The sequence below is a fragment of the Gekko japonicus genome, unplaced genomic scaffold (assembly GCF_001447785.1).
Source record: "Gekko japonicus isolate JY-2015 unplaced genomic scaffold, Gekko_japonicus_V1.1 scaffold1578, whole genome shotgun sequence".
In the NCBI taxonomy this organism is placed as follows: domain Eukaryota; kingdom Metazoa; phylum Chordata; class Lepidosauria; order Squamata; family Gekkonidae; genus Gekko; species Gekko japonicus.
This window is the reverse complement of record NW_015162530.1, coordinates 284,576-308,490: the sequence shown is the minus strand read 5'-3', so window position 1 is coordinate 308,490 and position 23,915 is coordinate 284,576. Positions and strand designations below refer to the sequence as shown.

The 23,915-nt window shown below is 47.5% G+C and overlaps 1 protein-coding gene across 1 annotated transcript in view; it reads right to left on the bottom strand.

Annotated features, from left to right (window-relative positions):
- LOC107106185 (zinc finger protein 850-like) overlaps positions 1–23,915 on the bottom strand; it is a gene marked incomplete at its 3' end in the record, with an annotated part of 101,761 nt that overhangs the window by 75,375 nt on the left and 2,471 nt on the right. Inside the window, exons 2-4 of the mRNA XM_015406293.1 lie at positions 22,697–22,884; positions 22,046–22,160; positions 1,920–3,861 (exon numbers count right to left, since the gene is read on the bottom strand). Coding sequence (XP_015261779.1) covers positions 1,920–3,861; positions 22,046–22,160; positions 22,697–22,884 — 2,245 coding nt within the window. The remainder of the gene's footprint in view (positions 1–1,919; positions 3,862–22,045; positions 22,161–22,696; positions 22,885–23,915) is intronic.

Genomic DNA, 23,915 nt, shown 5'->3' with positions numbered 1-23,915 from the left:
GAGAAAATTGCCCATTTATACTCACTCTCTGTTTTCTATTAATTAGACAGTTTTTGATCCACTTTTATCCCATTATATACCCCACTGCTTACCACCCTCCACTGAGAAAATTGCCCATTTATACTCACTCTCTGTTTTCTATTAATTAGACAGTTTTTGATCCACTTTTATCCCATTATATACCCCACTGCTTACCACCCTCCACTGAGAAAATTGCCCATTTATACTCACTCTCTGTTTTCTATTAATTAGACAGTTTTTGATCCACTTTTATCCCATTATATACCCCACTGCTTACCACCCTCCACTGAGAAAATTGCCCATTTATACTCACTCTCTGTTTTCTATTAATTAGACAGTTTTTGATCCATAAAAGGACTTGTCCTTTTATCCTATTATTTTTGAGCTTACTTAGGAGCCTTTGATGAGGAACTTTATCAAAAGCTTTCTGCAGGAATAAATTGGGTCAAATCATACTAAAGTGGGTCAATCAAAAAGTTGTTAAATCCAGACCTCAACCATTTCTTTTAGCCCTTAAAGGTATTTTATATGTATTAAAGTAGTAATTCTTTTCCAAGCCGCTTCTGAAGTGGGGGGGGGAGATCCCTCCTCCTCTCTCATTTCCACTTTCTTTTTAAAGGGCTAGATCAAAATAGAGAATCTCCTCTCAGTTCAAGGTTTTAGAAGTACTCACAGTGTTAGGATTTCTTTTAGAATTTTGTATGAAGTCAGATGCATTCCTCTCATCCCAGCTGCACAGCTATGGAGTCCATAGATGCTCTCACATGGGTTGGGGCTTTGGGGCGATCTCAGACTCAATCCACTTGCAGAGAGTCCAAGATCAAGCCCCTTGCTTGGACTCCTCTATGGGGAGATCCATGGGGGCTCCAAAAGAGTTTAAATCCCCTCTAAACCCAGTGATCCAGACAGCTTCAGGGGAGCTCTCCTGGGACCAAATGTCCTTGCCACACTGAAAACTGGAAGTCCTAATAGCCAAAACTTTAATACTTTGTGTGTAACAGCCAATACTTAAAATTGCAGACATCTGAAAGACTTAACTTGGCAGATAACCTGAAGTGGCTACGTTTACAGAGGAGGCCAACTACTATGAAGAAGAGTTGGTTTTATACTTCACTTTTCTCTATCCAAAGTAATTTCAGAGCAGCTTACAATTGTCTTCCCTTTCTTTCTTCACAACAGAAACCCTGCAAGGCAGGTTGGGTTGAGAGAACTCATAGAATCAAAGAATTGGAAGAGATCTTCATGGTCATCTAGACTGTAACTGGCCCATGGTCACCCAGCTGGCTTCATGTGGAGGAGTGGGGAATCAAATCCGGTTCTCCACATTAGAGTCCACCACTCTTAACCATTACAGCATACTGGGTAAACACGCCTTTCTTTGTGTAACTATTTTCTGAGCCTTTTTGTACCTCCAACACCAGCATTCAAAATATTTCTCCCCTGCATGGGTTCTTATATGCTGATGAAGAGAACCACTCCAACTGAATCTCTTTCCACACTGAGCATTCAAAAGGTTTCTCCCCAGTGTGAGTTCTTTGATGCAACTGAAGATTGCCACTCTGAGTGAACTTCTTCCCACACTCAGTACTCAAAAGGTTTTTCTCCTGTGTGGGTTCTTTGATGCTGTTAAAGAACGCCACTCCTACATATGTAACTTATGTAACCCGATACACAACATGGAAGAGGATAAATAAATGTTATAAAAAAGAAAAAGAAAGAAAGCCACTCTGACTAAATCTCTTTCCACACTTTGTGCATTCAAAAGGTTTCTCCCCTGTGTGGGTTCTTTGATGCAGCAGAAGAGTGCTACTCTGACTTAATCTCTTTCCGAGCATTCAAAAGGTTTCTCCCCACTGTGAGTTCTTTGATGTAACTGAAGACTGTCACTCTGACTGAACTTCTTCCCACATTCTGAACACTCAAACGATTTTTCCGCTGTGTGGGTTCTTCGGTGCAGCTGAAGATGGCCACTCCGACTGAATCTCTTTCCGCACTCTGAGCATTCAAAAGGTTTCTCCCCTGTGTGGGTTCTTAGGTGCTCGTGAAGAGAAAAACTCCGACTGAATCTCTTTCCACACTCTGAGCATTCAAAAGGTTTCTCCCCTGTGTGGGTTCTTAGGTGCTCGTGAAGAGAAAAACTCCGACTGAATCTCTTTCCACACTCTGAGCATTCAAAAGGTTTCTCCCCTGTGTGGGTTCTTAGGTGCTCGTGAAGAGAAAAACTCCGACTGAATCTCTTTCCACACTCTGAACATTCATAAGGTTTCTCACCACTGTGAGTTCTTTGATGCAACTGAAGGCTGCTGATCTGACTGAACTTCTTCCCACACTCCGAGCACTCAAAAGGTTTTTCTCCTGTGTGGGTTCTTTGATGCTGTTGAAGAAAGCCACTCCAACTAAATCTCTTTCCACATTCTGAGCATTCAAAAGGTTTCTCCCCAGTGTGAGTTCTTTGATGCAACTGAAGACTGCTGATCTGACTGAAGCTCTTTCCACACTCTGAGCACTCGAAAGGTTTCTCCCCTGTGTGGGTTCTTTGGTGCTCCTGAAGACGGACGCTCTGTCTGAATCTCTTCCCACACTCTGAGCACTCAAATGGTTTTTCCCTTATGTGGGTTCTCTGGTGACGTTGAACCTTGTCACTATAACGGAATTTCTTTCCACACTCTGAGCATTCAAAAGGTTTCTCCCCTGTGTGGATTCTTAGGTGCTGGTGAAGAGAAAAATTCCGAGTGAATCTCTTTCCACACTCTGAGCATTGAAAAGGTTTCTCCCCTGTGTGGGTTCTTTGATGATATTGAAGAGTGCCACTTTCACTGAATCTCTTTCCACACTCTGAGCATTGAAAAGGTTTCTCCCCTGTGTGGGTTCTTTGATGCAGTTGAAGAGTGCCACTCTGACTGAATCTCTTTCCACACTCTGAGCATTGAAAAGGTTTCTCCCCTGTGTGGGTTTTTAGGTGATACTGAAGACTGCCATTGTGACTGAATCTCTTTCCACACTCTGAGCATTCAAAAGGTTTCTCCCCTGTATGGGTTCTTTGATGATTTTGAAGACTGCCACTCTGACTGAATCTCCTTCCACACTCTGAGCACTCAAAAGGTTTCTCCCCTGTGTGGATTCTTTGATGCAGGAGAAGAGTGCCACTCTGACTGAAGCTCTTTCCACACTCTGAGCACTCGAAAGGTTTCTCCCCTGTGTGGGTTCTTTGGTGCTCCTGAAGACTGCCGCTCTGTCTGAATCTCTTCCCACACTCTGAGCACTGATAAGGTTTGTCCCCTGTGTGTATTCTTTGATGATCTTTAAGAGTACCACTCTGACTCAACTTCTTTCCACTCTCTGCATACTCAGAAGATTTCTCCTCTCTGTGGATTCTTTGGTGTACAGGGAGCTGTGATCTGTATTTCAAGTCCTTTTCACACTGAAAAGATTTATGGGCCTTCATTATGCTGTACTTTGGAAAATATATATTATCACTTTTCCCATCAAAGAATGTCTTTCCACCCTCTGAGGAGATAAGCAGTTTCTCTCCTGAATGAACAAAGTCTGATTTCCCTGAGATGGTCTTGCCACAGTGTGAACTGCTATTATATTGGGTTTGATCTGAGACATTCATTCCACACTCCAAGCACTTGTATGGTTCCTCCACCATGTGAATTACTTCATGGAAATCCCCCCCTTGGAAAGGAATGTTTTTATCTTTGTTCTCAAACAAGTGGCTTCCTTTTTGCCTCTTATGTCTGCCTTGATTCCTGAAATTTCCTCTCAAGTCTTCATCCTTTACTACATCTGGCAACAGGTGATGAAGTTCCTCATCTTTCTCATTCCTCTGATCATTCCCTGCTGGAATAACGAGAGAGATCCTGTTAGAATCCACACAAAGAGGTTTGATCTGCCATTGAATTTAAATCTACTTTGTAAATATTTCAGTGCCTTCTTCCTGCTCGAATAAAGAGAGAGATTCTGTTAGAATCCACACAAGGTGGTCTGATCTGCCATTGAATTTAAATCTACTCCGTAAATATTTTAGTGCCTTCTTCCTGCTGGAATAAAGAAAGAGGTCTAATCAGGAGCCACACAAGAAGCCAAACCACCAAACATGGCCAAGACTAACCTGAAAAGTGTGGATTGCTGCATGGGCAGAAGAGGGCTGGAGTAGGTCTTCTCCCCCCCCCCCATTGGGCTAACGGCGAGCAGAGGCGGGAACCTGGGGTGACCACGTTGGCTGGCTCCACGTCAGCTGGGTGACACCAGCTTATTGGTTGCCCTAAATTTGGCCCGCTCTGTGCAGAGATGACGTAGAGCCTGCCTGGGAAAATTTAAGCAGCACTGCCAGTGAGGTGTGGCAGTGTGATTTTCGTTGGATCGATCACTCCCCTCCCCACTTGTCTGCTTAACTGGGATGCTTTTGGTTTCTTTGCTCAGCAAGTACTGTTATTGGGTTATAATCAGTGCTCCCTCTCAGCTGTGGAGTCTTGTGAGGGGAGGAAATTCTACTTTGTGTGCTGCTGACATTAAAGTTGTGAGCGAGTGATTTGGCTGCTGCTTAAATTAGTTTGCCCTGGAGCCATCCTTCCTGAGCTCAGACAAAAATGTGTGGGCCGGAGGCTAAAAAGCTGTGAGCTAGCTCACATTAACTCAGCTTAGAGAGAACACTGGTTATAATAGGTATCTACTTGCTAGTGGGTTTGCTATTGTTATGGCCAACTTTCATAGCCGGCTGCCCCAGGATACATGCTTAATTTAAGTCTGTAATAGGTTTTTTTGTACACGTCCTTATTCAGGTTCTGTTCATAGGGTATTAAATTGCAGTTCTATTCTCATTAACAGGATCATCTGGGTCGGATACGCTCTGGTTATAGCAATTACAGTCATATTAGCTTTTAACAAAGTGGTGGGCTTCCTGTGGGCAATTTAATTGATAGTTCACTGACGGCAGGCTCACTTTTGAGTTTTTAAAGTTGATTTCAATTTTGATATAGTTAATTGGTAAGTTGCCTTCTAAACGCTCAACTACAACTAAAAAGGCCATGGCAAGGAAGAGCCGGGTGCCCCCCACAAAAAGTGCTGGGGGGGGGGAAAGCACTGCCTCAAAAATTATATTAAGGTCAGCAAAAAGGGCTGCTAGGGACCCGCCCCCAGCTATGCCTGGCCCCTCTTCTGCCTCAGGTGGAGGCAAGAAAGTAACTCAGGCACGGGCAAGGTCCATGCTCAACAATTCTACTAACCCCCCCCCGCCACTGGCAATGCTTTTGCTGCTACACCAGCAATCGATAGTTCTACTGTTCTGATGGGCATTGCGCAGACTCTGGAGCGCCTTTCTGAGCCTTTTGATAAGATGGAAAGGCAGCCAACGCAGACCGCACCAGGGCGTAAGAGCAGACCTAAGAGGCCACGTTCTCCCGTGGAGTCCATCTCATCCAGCGACGAGGAGGAGGTCCAAAATCATCCAAAGTGATAGAAGAAGTCCTCCAGGAAGGGCGAGTCATGATCTGCCCGGGAGCGTGAGGAAGCCAGTGATGACTCAGGGTCAGGTGTATCTGCCTCTGATGAGGATTCCACGCATGCAAGGGGGGGGACTATTGGGAAACAGGAGCACATATTCTCAGTTTGCCACCTTGGGCGTGGAAGCGTAGAGGGGAGGCAGCAGGTCCTGGTGCAGTATGGGGATTGGAACTGCAAGATGCTAACAGAGCTACTCCGGCCTTTAGCAATACAGAAGACCCCCCCGGGCATTTATCTGCCTAGAAAGATCCAGGAACATATCCTGGATGGATATTATGTAGACATTTTTTCTTTGCTGAAGCTGGATAGGGAGGAGGGCATGTGTGGGCCCCAGTCAGGGAAAAATAATTCCAAAATGGCAGTGGAGCGTAATTTCATAACTTGGATGCCTGGCTATGCAGTCTTTATAGGGGTGGGGGTTAAATCCTATCCCAAGCGTGGCTGGCATTTGGTCAATCACATGGCAGACGTTTTGAAGGCTCACACTATGGCCAATGAGATAGAATAGGATGAGGCTTTTCGGAAAAGGGCCTCTTATAGCGCGGTGGCCAGGTGGAGACCTCATTCATGATAAAATCTGGCTGGTCAAAGTGGATCCAGGGTAAATGTAGCCGCACAAAATGCAAGTTTGATCATCATTGTGATGTGTGTTTTGGTCCCGCATCCCAGGCGGTCATGCTCTCGCAGTGGTTCTCACCCCTTTCGAGGATCCCAGTCCTCTTCCAATGCCAGTGGGGAAAAGGAAGCAGGATCCGGTAATTCCAACAGTACAAACAGTTCAAAATAATAGCAAGGATAAAGGTAAAGGTTCCCTTGCTCGAAAGCCAGTCGAATCTGACTCTAGGGTTGCGGTGCTCATCTCCGTTTCAAAGCCGAAAAGCCAGTGCTGTCCGAAGATGTTTCTGTGGTCATGTGGCCGGCATGACTAAACATCAAGGCGCACGGAACTCTGTTACCTTCCCACCAAAGTGGTACCTACTTATCTACTTGCAATTTCTTGCTTTCGAACTGCTAGGTTGGCAGGAGCTGGAACTAGAGACGGGAGCTCACTCCGTCTTGGGGCCACCCGGGTCTTGAACTGCTGAACTACCGACCTTCCATAGCCTGCAGTTCAGTGTCTTAACCACTTGAGCCACCGCAGCTCCATAATAGCAAGGATACACCTGTTTTTTCCTTGGCACGCACCCCAATTTGCTTTCAGGCTCTGGAACCTTTGCTTGCATCGTACCCAAATTAAAAAATGGCAGTCTTTTTGAGGGACGGTTTCATGTCAGGTTTTAGAATCCCATATGATGGTCCACATTTGCCGACAGAATGTGGGCACCTCAAATCAGCAAGGGATCGGCCAGAGGTAGGCAGACATAAGGTGGAAAAGGAATGTGCCGAGGGCAGGATTGCAGGACCTTTTTCAGTCCATTTAATAATCTTAGGGTTTCCACACATGGGGTGGTTACTAAGAAGGCCCCAGGTGAATTCCACCTTATACATCACCTTTCATACCCTAAGGGCTCATTGGTTAACTATTTTATTCCAGAATTTTGTTCAGTTAAGTATGCAACTTTTGATCAGGTGGTTCGTTTAGTCCAATCCTGTGGCCCTGGTGCCCTCATGGCAAAATGTGACATCCAGTCAGCTTTTCGCTTTCTGCCCGTTCATCCAGCTGATTTTTGCCTGCTGGGTTTTAAGCTGGATGGCCTATGGTATGTGGATGGTATGTGCTCCGTAGCCTGTGCTACTTTTGAGGCCTTTCGTTCTTTTCTGGAGTTTGTAGCAAAAGGCAGAGCAAATAGCCCCCATATCACCCATTCTTTTGACGATTTCCTGTCTATTGGTCCATTTGGTTCCCCAGAGTGTACCTTTCACTTGGCCACCTTTCAGTCATTGGCAGCTGAATTGGGAATTCCCCTTGCAAAGGATAAAACTGAGGGTCCTACAACACAGCTCGCATATTACTGGATTCCGAATTGGACATTTCTAGGCTTCCTGAGGATAAGCTTTCTTCCCTTCGCCTATTACTGCAAAAAATGCTGGTCTCTAAAAATGCACACTGAAGGAGATGCAATCCCTGTTGGGGCACCTCAATTTTGCCCCAATTTTGCATGTTTGGCCCGTTCCACATCAGGGGTGTCTGCTCCTCATCATCACGTTAGGGTTACAAGAAGTATGAAGGCAAATCTTGGGATTTGGTGCCAATTTCTTGAAAAGTTCAATGGCATATCCATTTGGCAGTCCCCCCTGTCACCTGGGGGCTCTTTGCAGGTCCATTTGGATGCAGCAGGTAGCCTCGGTTTTGGTGTTTATTTTTCAGGCCACTGGTGTGCTCAGTGTTGGCCTAAATGTTGGCGGGAGTCTGATATCTTGAGAGATCTAATATTTTTGGAGTTTTTTCCTATTCTAGTGGCTGTGATTATATGGGGCAAGGATTTTCATAACAAGTGGGTCACTTTTTGGTGTGACAACAAAGCCGTGATGAGCGTCACTAATTGGCAAACTACTCGCTCTGAGCGGGTCATGCGCCTTGTTCGTAAATTTGTTTTAACCTGCCTTGACAGTAACATTTTCTTCTCAGCGAAGTATGTTGCAAGTATCAATAATGACATCACAGATGCGTCATCTCACTTTCAGGAGAAGAGATTCCTGAGCCTGGCACCCAACACACTGAGGGTCCCCGGAGCCATTCCCGGAGGACCTTTCGAGCCTTGGGAACACATAATTTGGCAGGGAGTATTTCAATCCATTGCACCTTCCACCCACAGGTCTTACCTTAAGGTCTTCCAAGCATTCTGCTCCTTTTCTACTTCCATTGGGCCTGGGAGTTCTCTTCCATGTTCAGAGCAACAGGTTCTGCGTTACTTGGCGCACCTCAGGAGTCGTGGCCTGTCTCCCGGGACCATGAGTGTTCATTTAGCAGCCATTTTATTTAAGTTCGAGCCCTGCACTGGTGTGAGCAGCCAGCCTGTTGTCCCCAGCTCATCGTCCACCCAGCAATTCAAAAGCCTCGGCGAATAGATAAAATGGGAACCACTCCTTAGAGAGGGTGGGCACACCAACTCCCCGGTGGGAAGGTGTTAGCTGTCGGTTGGGGCATGCTGCTCCAGGATCGGAAGGCAGTTAGAAACTACTCAGCTACAAGAAAAATCCCTGCAGTGGGATGCTCCAGCCAGGTGGTGGCAGTGTGGCGATATGACATACGGGTCCTGAAACCCCAACGTAATCAAGCTGGTCGATGCAGCCATTCGGGACATGACTGATCCAAGCCAGAGACGTTTCCACTGTGCAGTTACGGCGTGTGCAATTAAAAATGAATTATATGTTGTCTTTCCTATCCCCTATGAAAACATTGTTAGTCCCCTGTCTAAAAGTGTAACTGTAAATCACTTTGAGCCCACTCATGGGGAAAGCGATTAAGAAATCGAAAGCGTTATTATTATTATTATTATTATTATTATTATAGCAAGGCCGGTGAGATTCCAGACACTTATAATTCTTTTGTGGCCAGGCGGGCGGTAGAGAGTTCAGCTTCAGATCCTTGCAGACCAATTACTACAGAATTGCTCTGTGATATCATACAGATACTGCCAACAATTTGTTGGTCTTCATTTGAGGTAAGCCTGTTTTCAGTGGCTTTCACACTTGCCTTTTTAGTGCCTCCCACTGTGGAGAAATCTGTGCTTCCTCTCGGCACAGTTCTGACATTCGGCAGCTGTCACTCACAGACATAAAAGTTGGCAGGGACAAACTCCGCTAACCTTTTCTGGAATATCCAGTATAATGATCCCTAAGCCTCTCAAGAGCCCCAGCTGAGTTCAGCCCCAGAAGGAACCTCTGAATCTCCCAGATTTCAGGCCCCAGAAGGCCTCACTCCTTCCTTTCCCAGTGGACTTGCTAAATCAATCAAACCAAGCATCGCTAGGAAGTGAGGCAGAAATCCTCCTTGCCTGTTCCTTGCTCATTCCTTTGACACAATCACGAAGGATACCTACTCGCAGCCAGCTCCTCTGGGAAAGAAACCCTCTCTGGAGAACCAGTTGAGAAACTCTCTGGCCTTTCTTTGGATGCGAGAACTTTGTCTGTCTCCATTCCGTGGTTCTTTGGCACAGAGAAAGAGACAGTGATCGTTCTTACATGGGGAAGGACAGAAATCCAAGGAAAGGTGGAAACCTGGTCAAGACCAAGGCCCACAATCAGAACCTGTGCAAGGAGGAAGGATCCACTCCAGATCACACTCAGAAAGAATGACAGGAATCCCATATGTGAGAAGTGTTGCTGGGAGGAGGGTTTAGATTTATTAGGCACTGGGGAACTTTCTGGGACAAGCCAAACCTTTACCCAAAAAAACAAAAAAAAAAACAGGCTTCCTTTGAACCAAAAGTAAACCAGGCTGCTGGTGATTAATAGTAAAATTGTGCCAGAGCAGCTTTTAAGGTAATCCCGGGGGGGGGGGGGACCCACAGGAGACGGTGAGCCTCCAGTTCAAGCAAGTCAGTCCAAAGGCATGACGGCATAAACACCCAGGGTAGTATTGGTGGGAGCCTAAAAGAAGTTGGCAGTGAGGGCAGGATGGCAACTGAGGGCCATGTGTGGTGACTAAGGGGCCGAGGGAGGCGAGGGCTTTGGGAGAGGGAAACACATTAGAGGTGTCTGTATTCCAAGGCTAGAAGTCTCCGGTCCAAGATGGGGAGCTGGAGTGCTTGGTGCTCACTGACACTTTAGATGTAGGAGGTATCTCAGAAAACATAGTGGAATGGAGAAAAGCTGTGGGATACAGTCATTCCTGGTGACAAACTCTATAGGCATGACGGAGGCGGACAGGTAGATGGAGGTGTTGTGTTGTACAACAAAGACAGCATAGAACCAAATAAGGTAGAAAACGTCAGGGGAATTGTAAAGGAAAATTGATCCCTAGAGTTTCATGTTCCCCTTGTGTGATTTCTAGAAGTTTCATGTTCCCCTTTGGAATGCATCTGCCTCCCCCCCTGAAGCCACATGGCTTGACCATTTGTCCAAATTGCCCCCATAAATCCAGATGCCTCTGTGAAGCATGTAGAAGGGCACGCAGGACCAAGGTGGGTTGGGCTGGTATCATCTTACTGCGCAGAAGATGACTGCTACTCCCAACCTACCCCCACCCATTTACCAAATTTGGAAAGTTCCTGTCTCATTGGGTTGGCTGTTGGCCAAGGCCGGCATAATGAGATTGGGGGTCAAATTGGCCAACACAGAGAGAAGAACTCACTTTTTTGGCTTGCTTCTGAGTGTACCCTGGAATGTTGTATCTCCGTCGTGTGCTCCTTGGGAGACAACAAAGGATTTCTGGAGCACATGGCTGGGACCTTGGACAAAGATGAGACTTAGTGGAATTTATTCCAATGGACTGTCTTGGACTATTGACCCTTCTTCATGTTGGTAAATATCCTCTATTGTATAGTTAGACAAAATCTGCTTAGCCTTTCTTATTTTCTAATCTCTTCTGGCCTGATGGCAACTTCTGCTAAATAAACTATATTCTGTTATAACTGTGTCTGAGTGATGTACATTGACTCCAAGCTAAATCCTGTTGCTGAACTGCTTTGCCAAAATTGTGCTACCTTAATTGCTAAGAATATTCTTGTCTTAAGTCCAGAGGCCAGTGAAGAGTCTGAACCTTGCTCTTGGACTGGAGAGGGACTATAGTTGAAAGGTTCTGGTGGCATCTGTCTGTAAATCCAACGAGAGACTACCTCTCCTGGGTTTTTGTGTAAACTTCATTGTCTCAGTCAATGATCCTTTCCCTTTCCATTCCTGGACTGGTCTGGGGGAGAGACAGGATCATGACATGGTTGGCAGCGCTGTGATCTGAACTGGAGTCAATTGTCATCATCATCTGGGGTATTTTTGCCCAATGTGTGCAGAACTTGCTCAGACTGTGAGAGAAAGTTTTTTTTATTTTAAAAGTGTTAGTTAGGAATTTTGTGCCAGAGAGAGTGCATGGGAGAAGCGCAGATGCCTAGCTGTTGCTGACTCTACAGACCCCCCTAGTGCACAAGAGACTGTGAATTGGGTCTGCATCGCTCAATTCTGTGCATCCTGCCAGGAGGTTGGGAAGCATGAGGTTATTTCGTCATCATCTTACTGAAGCCGGTCAATGGAAGCCAGTGCTCTATCCAGAGTGCTGGAATGCAGCATTTGCTGGCAAAAAACAGCCTCTGCCTGCTGCTGGAAAGCCTTTGTTCCTGCTTGAAGATGTTTGGTTGTCGTCTGATGAGATTCCTGCCTTGGGTTAGGGTTAGGGAGAAACCTTTACTCCAGAGGAGGCAGATGAATTTGTGCGCAGCCTGCGGGAGAGGAGAGGGCGTTGGAGGATCTGCTCCCCAATTGCAGAGAAGCCTTTCCCAATGTTGCAGGGCCGTGCATCAGAGGAGAAGAAGGGATCTACTCCTGCTTGCCATGATGATGTGCAGAGGTGCTGTTCTGTGTGGCCAGGACGGGAAGACCTGTTTTGGAGGATCCACTCCCCCAAGAAGTTTTCCCTGGGTCAAACCAGTGCACTCTATCTGTGGACTCCAATCCTGATTGTGTTTGACTGCCAAAGTTATCACATCCAAGTGCCTGTGTGGGCAGAAGAGGAGCAAGAGGAGCAAGAACTCCGCCCAGCCTCGGTCGTCTCCGAGCCTCACTTCAGGCTGGGAAATCAACGGATCAAGAGACTGAGAGATTGAGTGTTTCTTCTGATTGTAGCTGCAAGCTAACCTGTTAAACTTGTGAGTGTTCTGCTCAGGGGCTGGGAGGGCCTCAGTGCGGGTGTCTATGTGTGTCTTTCTGTGGGACCTGAGTTGGAGAATCAGCTGGGAAGGTTCGTGTCTTTGTGTGTATTCCCTAGTGCATCTGAGCTGATCTAGCTGGAAAGGTGCCTTGATCTCTGTGAGAGAGGGGAGGGGGAGTTTTGGCCTTGTCCGGGGAACTCTACGTTGCTCGAGGGGCTGCCTTCCAGTCTACCTGGCTGCTAGCCTTGGTGCTGAAGCTTCTGCTTGCCTTCACAGGGAGGGAGAGGGAATAATATTGATTTTTGTGTGTGTGTGTGTGCACAAAACCTTGAGAAATTGCTGAAAAGTTAATGCATGTGGTGCAAAGTCTTGTGGCCGGGACTGCTGGGGTGAGCCATTAGTCTGTCCTGTCGTTGTCGGCATGCTAGCATTGGCTTGCGTGTCTGTGTGTCTGTGAGGGTGGGTTTGAGTTGCTGACCGAATCAGCCTCTACGGTTGCTGGTTAGGGCCCTTGCTCATTCCACAGAGTCTGTCAGTGTTAGAAAACGTCAGGGGAATTAACTCCCCAACAGAAGCAAAATGGGTGGAAATACGACGTACTAAGGGTTAATTAAAAGTGGGGGTGTCCTATTGCCCACCTGACCAAACCTCTTGAGGCTTATTTTGAGATGGAGAAGGAAATAAGGGAGGTGACTAAAACAGATAACATTATTATACTGGGAGACCTCAACCACCCTCAGTTTGAGTCATGCTGTAGAAAGGAGATTCCTAGACATCATAAACCCGAGGGGTAATGATCTTGGAATGGGTTCTGAGCGGGTCTCAAGACCTGGCCACTGATGTAGACTCTGTTGCAGCAATTGGGAACAGTAACCACAATGCATTCATGTCAATAGAAAGTTACCCCTACAAAGTCCAAAACTGTAACATTTCATTTCAAAAGAGGGAACTTGACAAAAAGGAGGGGAATAGTTAAAAGGAAACTGGAAGGAAAACACAAGGGATTCCAACAAGATGCTTGGAAGCTGTTTAGAGCCACACTCACTGAAGCCCGGACAGAACGCATTCCACAGTTCAGGAAAGGCACTGCCAAGTCTAAAAGAATACCTGCATGGTTAACAATGTAAGTCAAAGAAGCTATAAAATTTAAAGAGGTTTCTTTTAAAAGGTTCAAGGTCCGCCCAAGTGAATTGAACAAAAGGGACCACGTTTAGGAAGCATGTTTGGTCCTGTTTACATAGAAGCAACCTTGAGAGGTGCACATTAAAGTTTAGGAGACCTGGCCCATAAAGAAACTGAACAGTATTGTCCTGTAAAGAAATTGGAATGAGACTTCCTATAGTTGTTCTTTGTTCCTGAGGAAGGACCAGAAGTCTGAAACACTGCATACTACCTAGGAAAAGTGTTGATACCTACTCTGGATTTTGTTTTTTCCTTCTATGGATCCTGTGAACTTCTGTATTTTCCCATGACGGATTATATGTATAGATTCATTTCTGATTACATGTGCATTTCACTTTGTTGAAGTCTCCTTTTGGATATACTTTTGCAGGTAATTCAGCTCACAGTAGTTTTTTGTTCTTCCTTGCTAATTTTTGCTGTGTGCTGTACTGTTTGTTGTTTGTTGTAAGTCTAAATGAATGCCTGCATGGTTAACAATGTAAGTCAAAGTAGCTATAAAATGTAAAGAGGTTTCTTTTAAAAAGTAGAAGGTCTGCCCGAATGAATTGAACAGAAGGGACCACAGGCTCTGGCAAAAGAAAAAACAAAAGCAAATCTTTAATCAGACATGCAAAAAGAGATTCTGAGGAGCAGGTTGCTAAAAGCATCAAGGGAAACGCTAAATATGTCTTTAGATATATCTGGAGTAGGGAACTAGCCAGAGAAGCAGTGGGGCCTTGGGATGACCAAGGAATAAAGGGATTGCTAAGGGAAGATGGGAAGGCGGCACAGAAGCTCAATGAACCTTCTGCTGCCGAAGTTCACCGTGGAAAGTGTGGGGCCACAGCCTTGGGGTGAGCAAGGAAAAAAATTTAGGGATTTTTCTGATTCAGGTATATCAGACCCAAAAATTTTCCCCAGTCCAATATCAGTATAGCAAAGGTAAAGGTTCCCTTGCTCAAAAGCATACGGTTATATGGGTACAGTATTCAGACTGGGGAAATGTTCAATATTTCTGAATACATTTGGGTCTGTTATACCCGCTGGGAGGAAAGGGAGAGAAAGAAGAAGAAGAAGAAGAAGAGAGAGAAGAGACTGGATTTATACCCCACCCTTCACTACCCAAGGGAGTCTCAGAGCGGCTTACAAACTCCTTTCCTTTCCCCTCCCCACAACAGACACCCAGTGAGGCAGATGGGGCTGAGAGAGCTCTTGACAGAAACTGCTCTTTTTTCAAGAACAGCTGTTATCAGAAATAGGGCTTGCCCAAGGTCATCCAGCAGGTGCATGTGGAGGAGTGGGGAATCGAACACGGTTCTCCCAGATTATCCAGTACACCAAAGAGAAGGCAACAATTTGTTGTTGCTGTTCAGTCGCACAGTCGAGCCCAACTCTTCGCGACCCCATGGACCACATCACGCCAGGCCCTCCTGTCTTCCGCCATCCTCTGGAGTTTGCTCAACTTCGTGTTCTTTGCATCGATAACACTGTCTAACCATCGCATCCTTTGCCGTCGTCCCTTTCTTCTTTGACCTTCAGTCTTTCCCAGCATCGGGGTCTTCTCCAGTGAGGGCTTCCCTGTTATCCAAACTCCATCTTCCTCCTCCTCCTCTTTGCCTGTCTCTCGGCACAATCTTTTTTCTTTCTTCTGGGTTTTCTTTCTTTGGGCAACCCCAGGGTAGGATACGCCTCCCACAACTGGGATGGCTCCGCTAGGAATTATTTGATTTTTCCATCCATGGCCTAGTCCCCAGACGGGTGGGTGATTTTTATACACCATCAAGTTCCTTGTATAGGAGTTCCCCAGACTCCGTATTTGCACAGCTTTTTTTTTTTTGCATTTGCCTGTTTCCCCCTTTCCTTTGCTTTATCAATTTTTAGAAGACTCGAAAAAGATTGAAAACCTATTACTGTTGCTATCCTCCCTCATTCTTATCCATTTCAGCTGAAAAATTACATGCTAAGAAGAAGAAGATTGGATTTATACCCCGCCCTTCACTACCCAAAGGAGTCCCAGAGCAGCTTTCCAACTCCTTTCCCTTCCCCCTCCCCACAACAGACACCCTGTGAGGTAGGCGGGAATGAGAGAGCTCTGACAGAAACTGCTCTTTTTCAAGAACAGCTCTTATCAGAACTATGGCTTGCCCAAGGTCATCCAGCAGGTGCATGTGGAGGAGTGGGGAATCGAACACGGTTCTCCCAGATTAGAGTCCGCGCACTTATCCACTACACCAACGGGAAGGCATGTTTCAATGCCTTCCCTTCCCTCCCCCAGTGGCTCTGCCACTTCTACTGGTCAGTTTCACTCCCCTCCCTAACAGCTGACAGGCAGATGGGTGTGAAACTGACCAGCTGAAACTTAAATGCCTTTATTTCCCTACCCAAGCCGGCAGAGAGGGAAAGCACATTTAAACACCTTTCTTTCCTTCCCTGAGCCAGCTCGGGGAGGCAAATAAAAAAAAGGTCATTTAAACATGCCTTCTCTCTGCCTTACTTTTCCCGGCCACCTCGTCACTGCAGGGTGGCTGAGGAAGGGAAGGCAGAGAGGAAAGGCATGTTTAAATGCCTGTATGGATGTGGCTTCTCCAGGAGGCATGGGCTGAGGCTCAGCAGGGTAAGTCACAGGCAAGGTTGCAGAGAGTAACCAAAGTCTAGTCCAAATGTCAGGGGTTTCAGAGAGCAGGTTTACCAAAGTCCAGTCTAGGGTCAAGAGTTCCAGGCAGCAAGTCCAAGGCTAGTCTGAGGTCAGGGGTTCCAGAAAAGCCAATTGCCAGGCCCAGTCCGAGGCTGAAGGTTGCAGAGGTCTGGAAGCAGCAAGGTTGGTGGCTCACTAGCAAAGTGTACTCCTTCCATCCACAAACTGCTGCTTTTCCTGGCTGAATTTATAGCCAAGTCTTAACGAGCTAAACTCCCAGCCAATTCTTGGCAGTTATCCTGAAACTACTTATTCGTCTCTTCAGTTAACAGCTGACAATAGGTCATGAGTCTCGCACTTCTTCTCCTTTCTTACAACTCTAAGTGTCTCTGACAGTCTTGGGAGCTGCAAGAGATTTGGGTGAGCTAGGTAGGCTGCGAGTGGCTTCTGAAGACTTGTTTACTGCTTTAGAGCTACAAGGTGTTGGCTCGGTTTCACCTGTTGGTTGTAACTCCTAATCAGCCAGGAACCTGATCTCTTGTTCTCCTTCTGGCTCAGAGCCAGCTGCAGGCAGCTGTTTAGTTACCAGCTGAGGGCTAGCAGGTAACTCCTCATCTGAGAAATCTGAGCTATCACTCAGCACAGACTCAATTATGACAACTCGGGGAGGGAAAAATGATATTCAAAAATGAACAAACATGTGGACAAGGGGGATCCAATAGATATTGTTTACCTTGACTTCCAGAAAGCTTTTGATAAAGTTCCTCATCAAAGGCTCCTAAGTAAGCTCAAAAATCATGGGATAGAAGGACAAGTCCTTTTATGGATCAAAAACTGGCTAATTAATAGAAAACAGTGAGTATAAATGGGCAATTTTCTCAGTGGAGGGTGGTAAGCAATGGGGTACCACAGGTATCAGAAAACAGAGAGTGAGTATAAATGGGCAGTTCTCTCAGTGGAGGGGGGTAAGCAGTGGGGTACTGCAGGGATCAGTACTTGGTCCACTGCTTTTTAACTTGTTCATTAATGATTTGGAGTTGGGAGTAAGCAGTGAAGTGGCTAAATTTGCGGATGATACAAAGTTGTTCAGGGTGGTGAAAACCAGGGAGGATTGTGAGGCACTCCAAAGGGATCTGTCAAGGATGGGCGAGTGGGCGTCAACATGGCAAATGGGGTTCAATGTGGCCAAGTGCAAGGTGATGCACATTGGAGCCAAAAATCCTAAATATAAATACACATTGATGGGGTCTGAACTGGTAGAGACTGGGGAGAGGGAGAAAAAAATCTTTTTGTCAACTCTCTCCATTCCAAGAATAATTTTATAAACATCTATCATGTCCTCCTTTAGTTGTCTCTTCTAAACTGTAAAGTCCCAGAAACTTGTTCTCCAACCCCCTAATAATCTTGGTTGCCCTCCTCTGTACTTGTTCCAGCTTTGCAATGTCCTTTGTTCCTTTTGGAGATATGGTGACCAGAACTGTACACAGTATTGCAAATGAGGCCACACCATAGATCTATACAGGGGCATTACGATATCATCCGTTTTATTCTCAATCCCTTTCCTAATCCCTAACATAGAGTTTGCCTTTTTCATCGATACAGCACACTGGGTTGACACTTTTGTGGGCACTCAATTAAATTGCTGAGTGGTCGGGTTAGAACGGATAAAAGGAAGTACTTCTTCACCCAAAGAGTGATTAACACATGGAATTCACTGCCACAGGAAGTGGTGGCGGCTACAAGCATGGACGGCTTCGAAAGGGAATTAGATAAGCATATGGAGCAGAGGTCCATCAGTGGCTATTAGCCACAAGGTATAGATAGGGACTCTGGGGCAAATGATGCTCTGTCATCTTGGTGCTTGGGGGGGTCAACAGTGGGAGGGCTTCTAATGTCCTGGCCCCACTGGTGGACCTCCTGATGGCACTGGTATTTCTGGCCACTGTGTGATACAGAATGTTGGACTGGATGGGCCTTTGGCCAGATCCAACATTGGCATCTCTTATGTTCTTATGTTCTTATGACGATGTCCACAAATTGAGTTAGTGGGTGACAATGTGGCAAATGAAGATCAGTGTTGGTAAGTGTCAGGTGATGTACAGTGGGGGGGGGGGGGATTCCATCTTCAGGTGTAGGCCAGGGGGCTCTGAATCTGCTGAGAAAGAGAGGGGGAAAAGATCTTGGTGTTGTAATGGACAGCGCAATGAACGTGTCAACCCAGTGTGCTGCAGCGGTGAAAAAAGTAAAACTCTGTGTTAGGGATTATTAGGAAAGGGACCGAAAACAAAGTGGCTGGTAGTATAATACCCCTGTATGGATCCATGGTGTGGCCTCAGTTGGAATACAGTGTACTTTTGGTCACCTTATCTCAAAAAGGACATCGCAGAGCTGGAAAAAGTACAGCAGAGGGCAACCAAGATGATCCGAGGATTGGAGAAGTAGAAGAAGAGATTGGATTTATACCCCGCCCTTCACTACCCAAAGGTGTCTCAGGGTGGCTTACAAACTCCTTTCCCTTCCCCTCCCCACAACAGACACCCTGTGAGGTAGAAGAAGAAAAGAAGAAGAGACTGGATTTATACACCCGCCCTTCACTACCCAAGGGAGTCTCAGAGCGGCTTACAAACTCCTTTCCCTTCCCCTCCCCACAACAGACACCCTGTGAGGTAGAAAAAGAAGAAGAGATTGGATTTATACCCCGCCCTTCACTACCCAAAGGTGTCTCAGAGTGGCTTACAAACTCCTTTCCCTTCCCCTCCCCACAACAGACACCCTGGGAGGTAGGTGGGGCTGGGAGAGCTCTTGCCAGAAACTGCTCTTTTTCCAAGAACAGCTCTTATGAGAACTACAGCTTGCCCAAGGTCATCCAGCAGGTGCAAGTGGAGGAGTGGGGAATCAAACCCGGTTCTCCCAGATTAGAGTCCGCACACTTTAACCACGACACCAAACTGGCTCCTTCCCTATGAGGAAGCCCTGAGGAGTCTGGGGCTTTTCAGTTTAGCAAAGAGACAATTAAGGGGGGACACACGACACACACAATAGAGGTTTATAAAATGATGCATGGGGTGGAGACAGTTTACAAAGATAAATTCTTCTCCCTCTCTCAAAATACTAGAACTTGAGGGCATCCAGTGAAGCTCATGGGCAGTAGATTCAGGACACACGAAAGGAAACATTTCTTTACACAGAGAGTGATTGAAATGTGGAATTCGCTGCCAGAAGTTGTAGCCATGGCCATAGGAATGGACAGTTTTACAAGGGGTTTAGACAGATTCATGGAGGAAAGGTCTATCAGCGGCTACTAGCCACGGTGACTGAGGGGAACCTCCACATTCAGAGGCATCCCAGTTCCAGAGGGCAACATCACCGGAAGGTCTCAGCCTCTATGCCCTGTTGTTTGCCCTCCAGAGGAACTATTTGGCCACTGGGTGAGGCAGGATGCTGGACTAGACGGACCTTCATTGGTCTGATCGTCTTATGTTCTTCTGTTCCTGTGTGCTTAAGGACATGCAGTAAAGCCTGACAACTGAGAAATTAGGTTGGGGCCCCTTCCAGAGTCTTTCTGAGGGCCTCTCATCCCCATCTTGGCCTCAGGTCAGGACACCCTCTCTGGCTTGGGTGATGAGGGCCACAATACTGGCCTCAGTTGCCTCTGGAGCCAGACAGGTGGATTGGGTCAGTCTACCCACCCATTCTCTAAGCATCACCTTCACTGCCATCCCAGTGCTGGAGACCCCCAGCGAAAGGCAAGTAGCTGGGCACGCATCAAAACAACGTTTTGCTGTTCAATAGTTCAATTCCTGCATCAAACCAGTGGAGGCGGTTTGCACCTTTGCCACCCGTGGAAGATCCTTACCCAGAGAGGCCACAGTCCCGTAGTTCTCCAGCATGACTTCCCTGTGGAGAGCTCTTTGGTCCGGATCCAGCAGGGCCCACTCTGCCTTGGTGAAATCCACGGCCACCTCCTCAAAGGAAATGGGACACTGGAAGGAAAAGAAGATCCCCTCGTCAGAGATCAGGCCAGGCAGAGAACGCACACGGGAAGGGAGGCGTCTGGGAGGGTTACAGGAAGGCTTGGCAGGGGTGAAGGGAGCGGCCTTTAGAACCTCTGTCGCTCAGGCACCTTAGCGGCAACTGCAGGAGCAAAAAAACCCCCTGAGAAAAAGTCGTCTCCCCTACCTGGAGTGCAGGTCCCGCAGCCATTTCCACATCTCTACAAAATGGATGGCTCAGCACCGTTTCTCCACCGCCTGAGAGAGAAAGAGACAAAGGAGGAAGGAAGGGTGTCCGCCTAGAAACTCCCTAACAGTGTTCCCTCTAAGCTGAGTTAGTGTGAGCTAGCTCACAGTTTTGTAGCCTCCAGCTCACACATTTTTGTCTTCGCTCAGGAAGGGATAGCTCCAGAGCAAACTAATTTATGCAACAGCCAAACGGCTCGCTCACAACTTTAATGCCAGTAGCTCATGAAGGAGAGTTTTTGCTCACGAGACTCCACAGCTTAGAGGGAGCATCGGTTGTCATATTTCAAGACAAAGTAGAAGAAGAGGAGTTTGGATTTCTACCCCGCCCTTCACTACCCAAAGGTGTCTCAGAGCGGCTCCTTTCCCTTCCCCTCCCCACCACAGAAACCCTGTGAGGTAGGTGGGGCTGAGAGAGCTCTTGACAGAAACTGCTCTTTTTCAAGGACAGCTGTGCCAGAGTTATGGCTTGCCCAAGGTCATCCAGCCAGGTGCAAGTGGAGGAGTGGGGAATCAAACCCAGTTCTCCCAGATTAGAGTCCACGCACTTAACCACTACACCAAACAGCAAGAGCCACCCCACCCCTGAAGTTCTGATATGTTTTCTAAGGCTTGGTGCAGAGTGATGGTCTGAGGCCAGGTCTACCAATATAGTGGAAAGGGGTGAGTAGACCTGATCTCCAGAGGCCAGCTCTACCAATATAGTGGCAAGGGGTGGGTAGACCTGATCTCCAGAGGCCAGGTCTACCAATATAGTGGAAAGGGGTGGGTGAAATTTGACTTGATTCTGTTTTCTCTTATAGTGTTTGAAATTATTCTTAAAATATAATTTAAATATAATTTTAAATAATTCATTCTGAGAGTTTTACAAGTTCATGGAAGTAACCTTCTAAAAAACTATTTTATGCGATGTCAAATGTAGACTCGCTCACAAGTTTAACGCTACTAGCTTTTTTTGCTCACGAGATAAGAATTTCTGCTCACAACTTCTGCAATTTCTGCTTAGAGGGAACATTGCTCCCTAGATCATCGGCTTGTCCCAATCCTCCACCCTCTTCACACACACCCTATTACAGGATGGTGAAACCTTGCCCTACAAAAGGTGGCCGCGCAGCAAATCGTGGGAAACTGGGCAGTACAACTGGGGGAAACGGAAGACAGAGGGCGGAACAACTGCTTTTGCGGAATCGGTCACAGTGTGTGGAAAGTGGCATCCAATCACAGCTGACTCACAGTGACCCCAGAGTTATTCAAGGCAAGAGACGTTCAGGGAGGGTGTGCCATTGCCTGCCTCTGCAGAACAACCCTGGACTTCTCTGGTGGTCTCCCATCCAAATATGAACCACAACTGACTCTGCTTAGCTTCTGAGATCCGATAAGAGTGGGCTAGTCTTGATCACCCAAGTCAGGAGAACAGGGAGGTTCCACTTATTTACTGTGGGTAACAGCTGCACCTAAATTTGTCTTCCTTTTCTTATTTGAGTCACCTTCAGTCCTTCTGATAGAAGGAAACTGAGATACTAAGATTTTAATCCATGTAAATAAGATTGGAATGGCCTTCCATGAATCTGTGTACTCCTCCCTTCAAGTGAGTGGCCGTCCCTATACCCTGTGGCACTAAGTCCCAGAAGTCCACTCTGCGTAGTGAGCAGAAGGACATCCTTTTCCTCCTGCCCCAAACCTTCCACCCAACAAACTGACCAGGTGCCCTGACTCCATCTGTGCAGGAGGCACCGTCTTACCACTTGACCGGGCATCTTGGGCACGCTCCTGGGCCTGCGCCCTCTGACTTTCCTCCGACGAAGCTCCTCCTGCCTCAGAGAACTTCACCACCCTCTTCACAGATGGTCCCCACACCTGAAAAAACACCAAGGGACACAGGTCAGGGAAGGAATCGAACAGGCTGAGGGGACAAATCCTGCCCCGTTTGCAGACTCCTCAACTGTGCACTGACCAGCAGTGCTGCTTCAAACTTAGGGGCAAGAATCAGGGTTGGGTTTTCTTCCCAGCCTAGTGAATTCTCTCCAGGTAGAAATATCTGGCAGGGAAGCCTTAGGATAACGCCATTGCTTCAACTGAGCGAAGGAAACCCCCCTCACCTGCTCTGCCTGCCTCTTCTCCTCTGCCTGACTCAGGAGGAAGCCTTCGGCCAGGGCCACCGCCTGGGAACTGGTCTCCGGCACGCACCCTCTGACCCAGCCCTGCATTTCCTGGGGCAGGAGAGTCAGGAACTGCTCCAGGATCACCAGGTCCAGCATCTGCTTCTTGGTGTGCCTCTCCGGCTTCAGCCACTGGCTGCAAAGTCCATGGAGCTGGCTGCAAACCTCTCGGGGCCCGTCGGCCTCATGGTAGCGGAACTGCCGGAAGCGCCGGCAATGGACATCTGAGGTCACGGTGTCCTTAGCCGGGATCTCCGGCACGGCTCTTTCCCAGGATTCAACCCCACTCCCTGCTCGGGTGGGATGGGGACCGTTGCTTGATCTATGGTCACTTCCGGGGCCTTCCCGGTCCTCCTCTTCCATCTCCTTCCCCTTCTCTTGGGTCGCCTCAGATTCTGGGAAGACGGCCTTTCCCACGGTGGCTGTGAAGAGGGAAAGGAAAAGTTATCAGAAAGGAAGAAAGGAACCAGAGGAGAATGGAGCTGAATCACCAGCCCTGGTCAAGGGACCCCCCCAAAAAAAGAGTTGTCCTGGTGGATCAGAAGGAGCGTCCTTGTTGTAGTTTGTGGGTCAGCTGCTTTGCTAGGTTAGGTGTCAGGGTTTTTTAAAAAAGATATGCTTGTTTGGTCTTTCAGGGAAAAAACACATATCTGTTTGGACCTTTAAAAACCTGCTGCAGATGGTATGGTATGATCTTTCCCTGAGATGACTGTGTGTTAGTCTGTCCTGGGGGCTGACTCCACCTGCAAACCGGAGGGGGGGGGCAAAGGGACTGGTCAGGGCTCGACCCCTGCAGCTCCCTCCTCCTCCATCAGTGTTTGGGAAGAGCTCCGACCGCAGCTAGCAGAGGGGAAGGGGTGGCCAGGGCAGGGGGGGGGCTGCCGGGATGAATGGAAGCAGGGTGGGGGCAGGGAACACCCAGGGAGACGGAAGAGTGGGGGGGGGGACACACACTGGCTAAAATGCCTGGCAGGCAAAGAAGAAGAGAAGAGAGAAGAGATTGGATTTATACCCCACCCTTCACTACCCAAAGGTGTCTCAGAGTGACTTACAAACCCCTTTCCCTTCCCCTCCCCACAACAGGCACTCTGTGAGGTAGGTGGGGCTGGGAGAGCGCTGACAGAAACTGCTCTTTTTCAAGGACAGCTCTTGTCAGAACTACGGCTTGCCCAAGGTCATCCAGCCAGGTGCAAGTGGAGGAGTGGGGAATCAAACCCGGTTCTCCCAGATTAGAGTCCCTGCACTTAACCACGACACCAAACAGATTGGATTTATACCCCGCCCTTCACTACCCAAAGGAGTCTCAGAGCGGCTTTCCAACTCCTTTCCCTTCCCCTCCCCAGAACAGGCACCCTGTGAGGTAGGTGGGGCTGGGAGAGCTCTTCACAGAAACTGCTCTTTTTCAAGAACAGCTCTGACAGAACCCAGCAGGTGCAAGGGGAGGAGCGGGGAA